Source organism: Mycetomoellerius zeteki, unplaced genomic scaffold (genome assembly GCF_001594055.1).
Source record: "Mycetomoellerius zeteki isolate Tzet28-1 unplaced genomic scaffold, Tzet1.0 scaffold70, whole genome shotgun sequence".
In the NCBI taxonomy this organism is placed as follows: Eukaryota; Metazoa; Arthropoda; class Insecta; order Hymenoptera; family Formicidae; genus Mycetomoellerius; species Mycetomoellerius zeteki.
In genome coordinates, this window is record NW_017257720.1 from 2434612 (window position 1) to 2445418 (window position 10807).

At 26.9% G+C, this 10807-nt stretch overlaps 1 protein-coding gene across 2 annotated transcripts; it reads left to right on the forward strand.

The window, feature by feature from the left end:
• Positions 1 to 2597: 2597 nt before the first annotated feature.
• On the forward strand, positions 2598 to 4411 carry LOC108729076 (uncharacterized). 2 transcript variants are annotated; one of them, XM_018458004.1, is made up of 5 exons: positions 2598 to 2688; positions 2805 to 2901; positions 3108 to 3223; positions 3576 to 3690; positions 4130 to 4411. In XM_018458004.1, exons 1-5 carry the CDS (start codon positions 2647 to 2649, stop codon positions 4267 to 4269), a joined length of 510 nt encoding a protein of 169 aa, XP_018313506.1. In that variant the 5' UTR covers positions 2598 to 2646; the 3' UTR covers positions 4270 to 4411. The 2 variants fall into 2 exon arrangements, with proteins under 2 accessions (XP_018313506.1, XP_018313505.1); XM_018458003.1 differs by having other exon boundaries at positions 2799 to 2901; positions 4130 to 4408.
• Positions 4412 to 10807: the final 6396 nt, after the last annotated feature.

Sequence of the window (10807 nt, forward strand, 5' to 3'; positions counted from 1 at the left end):
AATCAGAGGAGTTTCAAGTTGAGATGACAATTGTTTTCAGAGCTGGGGAGGTGGAATCGAAGTCCATTATCGAATTATCATTATACGAGTGTCCCAAAATAATCATCAAATATTTTATGGGTAGATAGAGCGGACTAAACTGAGTCGAAAAGTCCTCCATTTTGTAATTTTCGCAATAATTAACAAGATATTAATTACTAAAAATTGTTGAAAATTAGTCTTCAATAATTTTTTACTCAAATACTATTAATTTTACAGAAAAACTGCAAGAGACAAAATTGTTTATTTTCTTCTCATAGAACTCTAAGAATTTTTTCATAATTTTTTAGTACTGCATTTTCTTATTTTTACTAACATGAGAAAATACGGTATTAAAAAATTCTGAAAAATTTCTGAAAAAATTCTTAGAGTTGAAAAAAAGACTCCAAGTGTGCGTGCTCCTCTCAGAAAAAACCATTATATAAATTATTATACGCGCTTGTATGTTCTCCTTGAAGAAAAAAATGACTTCCCTATTCAAACCTATTTTCCAAACTATGGAAGTACCTATATAATAGTAATTTTTTTTAAAAATTACTATTATAAAAATTATGAAATCTTTAAATTACGCCAATTATAAACAGAAAATACATTTCGTTGAAACACTATGACTACTTTTAAACAAAACTACATGAAAGTAAGGGTATCTAATCGAAATAAAAAAAAAAAACTTGAATCTACTATCGAACTTGGCTTGATCTCTTACCACGATGATAATAATGTATCTTAATTAGTAATTTATTATATTAATGTCAAAATTTGACATTTCGGACTTCGCATCGTCATATCTCCGTTTGTTTGTTGGGTATGTAGATATATAAAAACACTTTAATTATATAATTTAAATCCGAGTTGTCCATTGGAACTACTCAGAATCGATCAACTTATGAGTATTCTCAATGATTCTCGGGTTCTCGCAACTCGTCAGCTTGCGTAAGAACACGGGGTGGTCTCGCACTAGCTACACTTAGGGAGAGGGGGGGGATGCGAGACACTATCGTGTCTCTTGATTTAATATCTAATGTATATCAAACTTTGAACTTTATGATCTTATTATCATTATCAAACAGTACTCAGTTTATATCAATACGATAAATTGACTATGGAATCCGAGAATTATAAACACATAGTCTGTGATTTCATATCTTTGACCTATGCACTATATATTTGCTATATAAACACGACTTCCAATAGCGCAACGAAGATTCCATAGAACAACGTTTATTCGAAAAAAAAAACAGAATGTCTTAACAGAATGTCTTAACAGAATGAAGGCCTTCGAACTCTGTATCTGCGCTTTAGCATATATTGTAAGTTATTTATTTTCTATAAACAAAATAATCAAAATATAAGCACACAATCTTTTATTCGTAATTTTAAAACAATTTTTAATATATTCTACTATAAACAATAAATATTACATTAAAATATTAAGAAATTATTATGTGAAAAATTATTCTAAAAAATTAATTATTGACTATAATGAATAAATTAAAAACACAGCCTAATAACAGAACTCAAATTACAAATACCTGCGTTATTGAAGATGGTATGACTTATAGTAAGCAATAAAAATACACAGAATATATTTTATTCGTTTACCTCTGATCAATTCTAAATTAATATGTTTTTGACGAACATAATGCTTAAATAAGTATCTATTGTTTTCCATCAAAATTTTGAAACTTCTGATACTGTTATTATTAAGTATTCAAATAACAAAATAATTATCTGTTATTATTAATAATAAAGCATACAAATAACATAAAATAATTAAAAACTTTATTTTTTTAAATAATAAATTTATTAGAAAAGTAATTGATTTTTTTACTTTTCCTTTAAGTATACAAAATCTGTATAATAAAAAATAAATATTTCTTTTTAATATTTATTTTCTAGAGGATGACTATGACATAAGAGATATTATAAATGATGTTATTGAAAAGTCTGACTTCGAAGAAAAGACACGAAGCTTTTTATCTCATATGTTTGCGATATTCAATATAAAGTGTGACGAATACTGATCAAATCTTATATTATTAAAGATATATCTAATAATTGTTTTTTATGCCAAAAGTTTATTAATCCCTTCAGACTCTGCTTGTATAATGTATGTACATCAAATTTGGAGACATCTCCCTAATAGCATACTTTATCCGGGATACATCCTGGAGATGTCCTTAGGATGTTCAAAGGACCCACACGGATGTTTTTTATTACCGATGATATAAACACGATATTAGAAGGCTTTAACGCGTATACAGGGTGTTCTCAAAAAAGCAAAATAAGATGTTATGTATTTTAGACTTTTATCGTCGATTTAATCCTTTTTTTTTGCTCAATATTTGTTCAGTCTTTTATATACTTATAATTTAGTTTTTTATACTTATCAATTTACGTCATAGGATAGTATTAAAATATTGTAAATACAGTAAATTGTCTCTATTAATGTTATATAATTAATGTTTGTATGTGATCTTTCTATAATCTTGTTTCTTTTAACCTATGTATTTATCTGTCGAAGAGTCAACTAGTATATATATATGATCTAATTACAGTTATTTTGAATAATTGCGCTTATTACAGTGAAGATATCATCTGCACAAAATGAAAAGTCTCGTGCTTTACGCCTGTATTTTAATAATTGCTGTAAGTATTCTGTTAATAAACTACTTCAATTATAATAAACTACAAAGAAATTATTTATAATAATATATATTAAAAACTATATGAAATAGATGAAGCAAATATTTTATAAGTTTCAGCCATCTAGCTCAATAGAACCAAAAAAACTCAAAAATGTGATAGAAACTATTGAGGATGACATTGAAGCTTGCCGAATTGAAAATAATGTGACTGAGGGTAAGAGTTATAATTATGTATATATTATTGCAGAAGCATATTATTGAAGATTCATGTGATTGTCATCTAAATTCTCTAATTAATCTTAGTTTAATTTTCAAATTTTGTTTAGATTTGAATACTTTCCTTACTTGTAATGTTTTATTTAAACTATAACTTTTTTTTCCAAAAAACTGACTTTTGCATTGATTGATTTTATTTCTTAGTTGATGTATACAAACCCCAAGACATGATGACTGACTTACCTACCCAAATCGAAAATGAAGAAAGAACAAGAAGAATTGGCTGCTGGATTGCGTGTGTCTTAAAAAGACAGGATTTAGTAAGTATTTTCAAATATGCTATACATATTTTATACTATATGTATAATGTTCAACAATGCAAGATTAATATATCGTAATAAATAATAAAATTTTAAATTATTCGAAACTTAATTTTTAATGTAACAATGCAATTAATGGAACACATTGGTGCTTATATATATACATATATGTTTAATGACAAAATTACATAAAAGTTGATATTATAAGGTGTTAGTAAAAATATTATGCTATAATATACTTAATTTGTAATAAATATGTTTTAATTTATATAACGCTTAAATTGTTCAAAATAATTAAAATAAATTCACATATTTTACTTTGATTCATAATTTCTTTTTAATAATGTTTTAGATGGAAAATTCAAACATTAAAGAAGCGCAAATTCATGTAAGAATAAATGTAGAGTATGGTGGTAGTCTTGAAGAAGTCATTTTTCACGAAATTGCACGTAAATGCATGAAACAAGGTAAGATATATCTTGAATTATATATATTATTAGGTTGTTCAGTTTAACAAAAATGTTCATACGAAAGCGTTTTTATATCGAACAATTTCCGAGATTCAATATGCAGTTGCAAAATTACTGTTAAGAAAGAGATATTACATACTTCTTCTAATAATTCATTGTACAAATGACACATTATTTATAGTTTATAATAAATTTTAAAAAATTCTACAATTCTCACTTCCTAGAATACAGACTTTATCTCTTTGACGTACCGTATAAATTACTCTAAAGTTACCAAGAAATAAGGAATTACAAAAAAATTTATTATGTACGTTTTATGTATTTGCTTTTGTAATATAATGCTTTTAAAATGTTATAGTTGTTATTAAAATACAGTATCTATAGGAAACATGATTATATATTTGATCTTTTAACTATATTAATTAAATTTTTATAGTGAGAAATATTACACAAGAATGTGAGAAAAGCTTCTCCCTGCTTGTATGTGTTATAAAATCTGTTTCTAAGGAACAAAAACATCAAGAACTTGAAATAGAAGAAGCAGAAGGAAAAACAGAAATAGAACAAACTGTATAAACACAATCAAATGTAAAAATTAAATATTATCCTTATAGTTACTAATACATGCAAAGCATACACACAACACGATATAATTTATATTAAATAAACGTGTATATTTACGTGTATTCTACAATACTCTAACCTTATCTTTTTAATAAAATTGCATGTACAATACAAGAATTGTATTTTACTTACAAGGGACACGTTTTCACAACTGTCTGACACCGATTTGATTTTCCATGAAATATGTTGTTAAACATAAAAAAGAAAAAAGGAGACATGTATTTTTTTTATACGGGCGCTAACTCCTCTTTAAGTAGTGAAACATTTGAAAATCTTTGAAAAAAGCAGTATTTCTGTTCCGAGCTAAATATCGTCGGAAGTATAAAAGATGGAAAAAATTTTCTAAACAAAAGTTGTATAGTTTCAAGAGTATCTTAAAGTTGTGAAGAAAAAAATTAAAAAAAATTTTTTTTTGTTTAACAATATACTCCCACCACTCATAGTTTTCTCAAATTTTTCAGATTTTTTTACCAAATTAAAGATTATTTATTTCCAAATTCAATCACGTACAGAGTGAATCAGAGTCGTTGAACCAGCTTTTTACCCTATGAGAAAATTATTGACTGCATATCTAATTATCGACTTAGCGGTATAGATCGGATGCGTGGATATACATCGTACGAATTGCTGATCCGAGCGCAAAAAAGTATTTAATGCAAATCGGTGGAAAGAAGAAAAAAGAGAACAGAATACTATAATATATTTAACTGGAAATAGAAAATTATACAAGTCTACATTGACGTTTTATTTTATGTTATACAAATAATATTAAATCTTCTTAACTCTCCTCCAACTACGGCATTTCTGAGTACTATTTCGATAGTGTTCAAAAATAAAGATCCCACACAGCACACTTTATCCTGAGAATATTCCAAATTGTCCCATATTGAAAAGCGATCCCGCGGATATCTCATATGGAAATAATACTTAAAAATTTATTTTTCTTTTATTCTAACAAAAGACCTTACAGAAAAATGCGAAAAAGCATTCCTTTTTGCTACATGTCTTGTCAAATCTGAACGTGAGCATATGCATGACTATGGGCATGATGAATCCACAAAATACTGAATAGAAAAATAACCGAAATATAATTAATATGTTAAAATTTACATTGCACAGCATTTTCAATAAAGAATATATGTATATAGGGGAACCTGGGGTATAATGGTTATAGTTAGATTTTTTCAAGTTTTAAACATATTAAAGATAAATAAATCAACTTTGTTATATATTAAAATATTTTTTGAAGTATTTACTATAAGGAAAACTTAAGTTTTACTGCAAAAGTATAGATTAACAGGACGAAATTATTGTTTTGTGAGAGTGTGTCGTAACCTCACTATGTCATTTATGCAGGATGAGTGATACATTATACAAGATATACTGTTATTATATTGAACATAAATAAAAATGTTTAAGAAGATAACACAAATAAAATAATTCTCATCATTTTTATCTACACTTGCACATGAATCATAAACTCATTTTAAACATAAAATAACACCAATGCACCATTATGCCTCGAAGTACATAAATTTACTTTAGATAATATAAAATATCACAGATAATCAATATATTTGTATAGATTTTACTAAAGTAACAAGAAAAGATTATATAATAAGATAAATGTACTTATGACAATAAAAAATAGAATTTTGTTATTGCTTACCTTATGCGAACATACCAAAGAATCTGTAACTCATTCGCGGACAGTAAAGCGAACACATTAAACAATTTTTAGCAATTTTTAGATAAAAATAATATGACAACTAATTACAATATATAATAAGATACATCTAAAAGTAACTACTATCTGACAATTCATTACATATTAGCATATCTGTAAAAAGATATCGAGTACATCCCATTATACCCCATGGTTTCATTATACGCCAGGTTCCCCTATAGGGTAGAGCGGGGCTATTTGAGCATAGGGGCAAGTTGGTCAAATGCAAATATCTAAATAACCAAAATATATACAGATACGTCTATGCTTGCGTAATGTAGCACAAAGACAGAGATTATTGTATCTTAATTATACAATAATCTGTGTCCGGCTCAACAGACAAATACGCTTTTTCGTTTTTGTATATCAAAAGTAAAATTATTAGGTGAGTATTCTTTTTGGTCTACATGGTAATTAGAGCGATTGATAATAATCAAATGTGTTTTTTAGATATAAATTATTATCATATTTTTTAACTATAATGTTTAAGTTGCTATTTTATTTACGGTTTTTCAGTTATGAAAAAGTATTTCAGTTAACACCGATATGCGGCTTGTTGAACCAGTACCTCATAACTAACCTTATAAACTCAGCTGCTTAAATGAAATCTGTCTTTATCAATGCTTTTTATTCTATGTCAACGATTAAACATATATTTTACGTTTAATTATTATTATAAAGAGTAAAGATTTTAGTTTTTCTAATTTTATTAATTAAAGCATTTAAAAAGAAAGAATATTATTATATTTTACAATATTATTATATTATTATACAAATTATTATATTTAAGATGCAAATAATAAAAATTTGATTAATATACACATAATCCTTTCATGTTTTTAATGATATATTATATAACATCATTAAACGATTATCTTCATGGCTCAACTTATCCTTCGAGGATGCTTAACATGCCCCATAGATGGGGCATATTGATCCTCTTTGCATTCTTGTAATTAATGTAATTTTTTTCTTATTTACGAGATATATTAAGGATTTATAAGTATTTAATTATTGAGCCAGATGAACATGCACCATTTTAAAGCATTTACCATTAATCTATCATAATTGTGTGAAGATTTATAATAATTTAAAGAAAAAGTGTCACAACTAGCCCCGTTCTACCCTATGGCTTTCTTTCATTTGGTACATTAATACAAAAAATAATTTTTAATTTTAATAAAATACTGACTCTTCCTTGACAAAAAAAATTTAATCGATGAGAATTACAAACATTATAAACTATAATGCTGTATAAATAAACAAAAATGGTGTAAATTAATCAAATAGAATTTAAAACATATACCTTTTAGCTTCAACATTTACATTTATATAAATTATTAAATTTGTAATATAATAGGAACATAGTATATGACTATACAAAGATATTGAAATTGTTTTCTTACAATTCTGCATTTTTATTTTTCTTAATATACAAACTATTAAAATAATTAAATTTTTGATTAATTTAATTTTTTTTTACTTATCCGTTCATATGCGAATGTACTTCCATAGCTATATGTAATAATTATATATTCATATCAATGTACTATACGTGATTTACATTTTATGCATCAAATTATATAAAAATTAATTGATTAATTTTCATAAATGTTGTGTTTCATAATAAAAATATATTGATGATTATAAGTTCACGCTGGTTTTGTACAAACATATAAATTCTAGCACCTCATTTAATAATTAATTAATTTTAATTGCGATATCGGGAGAATCCCGTTAGCCTACAAATCAATTACCTACACAGCTTCGTTTGCACACAGAAATATTGCATACAGGATATTGCACACACGACAATATTGTACACAGCGTATTGCACACAGGACAATATTGCACATATGAATACAATAAGGCCTAAATCAAAAGTAAATTAAAAATAACAAAGAAAATAAATATTATCTTTCTAAATCAATTTTAAAATGATTACTAATAGAAAGGAACTTCCTTAGGACTTACTATACTCTTAAACATTGCAATTATCTTTAATATTGTTTGTAATTAACTCTTTAATCTTTGGAAATTTCTAGTAATTTAAATGAAATTTTGGCTTCTTAAAAGATAGCAACATTGAAAATCGTTATTCTCTTACGTAAACTCTACACATAACAAACAAATAATATAACAGCTATAATAACAATCACATATAAGTGGGTTTCATTTAATAAGTACATTGTTTAAAAAAAGTATAATACTTGAATCCATTTCAAAAAATTGATTTATTTGTTATATTCCATAGTTAGGAAGTTAAATATTATTATAATAAATTATAATAAATTATGAAACATTGTCTACTGGTAAAATTTGCAACGGATTGTTATAAAAATGGCATACACATAAATTTTTGTTGTGTTAAACGAACGTATTGCTACCGATTCCAATTATCTAATCCCTTTTTATTTTCCTATGACACATCTTTTAAGCATATACTGCAGGCGTAAAGCGAGTTTTGAAATAATAAGTTTTAAAGTGGGCCTTATTTAGTGCTGGGCCTTATTCGACTCAGGTACCTTATAGGCATACATATATTAGTACATGTGTGTATAATATGTGATATAAAGAACAAAAGAATGCATGCCAAAAATACTGCTGAAGTCAAATAATTTTTCTAATTTATGAAATTCAAAAATTCCAACCAAAAATATATAATGCTTCCTTACATATGGCGATTGATCTATTTAAGAATTTCTGTTTTATGTAAACTTATATCAAGGTTATTCTTCATTTGCAACTAATCAGCAGAAAACTGGAGATATTCTAAAATATACAGTAGAGATAAACACAAATGACTGATTCACTGACGTAACATATACACTAAAAAAATATTTATAAAGCTATAAGAATATAAACATTTAAATGAGGTAATTGCACATATATGAAACTACTGCACGTGTAAGCAACATCTTAGCAATTTATTTGTAATAATGATAGTTTGTGTTAGTTATAATAGGGTTCGGCACGATTTGCACTTCTCAGTCGATTTTCGATTCGGCTCCGCCCTCCGCTACTGTTCTCACCTCATCACCTCGCGCGCAGTCCAAATGCCACTCGACGTTTAGGAGCGTATGATCCCGGTAGACATGAGGTCCACCCGCTTTGGGCGCTTACACTTTAAACTTCATTCTATTTTTTGGTTTATTACATAATTAAGAATGAAGCAGTTCGTAAGATTGAGCGTTTACGCGTTGATTCATTCTGTCTTAGTTACGTAATGAACCAAAAAAAGATATAGAATGAAATTTACAGCGTGAGCGCTCAAAGCGGGTGGACTCTACGAGCGTCATACGCTCTTAAACGTCGAGCGTCATTTGGTCAGCGCGCGGGATGATGAGATGAGGAAAGTAGCGGAAGGCGGAGCCGAGTCAAAAATCAGCCGAGAAGTGCAAATCGTGCCGAGCCTTGAGTTATAAATATCATTATATTTTTCTTTGCGTTTACTTCATGTTTGTATGACCTGTGGTTTTGCAACTCTAATCAATGCATTTTTTTTATTATATTACATTTTTTTATTGTATTAAAGATGATATAAATACGATTATATTATCTATATAAATGCTAGTAGGTATCAGAATATTATAGTACCGACGCTTAGAAATAATATAGAGAAATAAATAAAATGAAGAAAATACTACTTTACATTTGCACTTTTGTGTTCATTGTAAGTATTTTTTTGTCATAAGAATTAAATATAAATAGAGAGTTAAAAATTTTTGTACAGACATAAAAAGAGTTCTCTTACAACTTAATTATAAATAAATTGTAATTCTTATATTAATCACATATATGTATATAATTAGTACCTCGCAGCAAACCAAAACGTAACTGTAATATAACGTAGAGAGCACAAAGAAAAAATAATTATATATTTCATTTGGTTATAAATATATTAGTTATAAATACGATATGTGTCACTTAATTTTGAGGATTCTTTAGAAGAACAAAGATATATTTCTTTCTTACGTTATATAATCATAACACTTAAAAATGTAATCTAACACACACGTAACTCAAAATACATAACATAAATACAACAACTGTAATCTTTCACCAATTTAACGAACATTATACGACTGATACATATAAAATGTATAGATACATTGAACTTATCCAGCTGTCAGAGAAACATTCGAGGAGATGCTATAAGCGTTTTTTGTATTACGTTGTCCTTGTTTCACATCTAATAAATAATGTAAATCGAATGATACATATAGCTCTAATAATGTTTCCTCGAACACAGCTCCGTAGATTACGCAACTTCGGTTCAAAATTGAATGTTACATATATTACGCTACATCCTTCTCATCCACCTTTTACTATCTGTAGCGTAAATTTTTATCATTATAGTACCTATTTTGTATACATTTTGTATATACATATAGAAATATGTAAAAAAGACGTTTATATTATATTGCAGTAATACATTATTGATATGTTTCTGATATAAAATTAATATGTTTAAAGTTGCTGATATAAAGCCGTATCTGATATTTACCGTTACAAATAATATTACATGTAAGATTCCTGACACTCGTGTAATATTTTATCTACATTTAAGTTACATACTGTGGTTTGCTGGGATAATCACATATATAGATACGTGTGTGTACCGAATATAAAAACAGCTTGGTCAAAGTAATAAGAAAAAATTAATTAAAAACAAAATTTCGTATAATTTAGTCTTTCACCGCTGACTCGAAGAAAATAGGATCCGCCAATGTGAATTACAATACCTGCCTAACTGAAACTAAT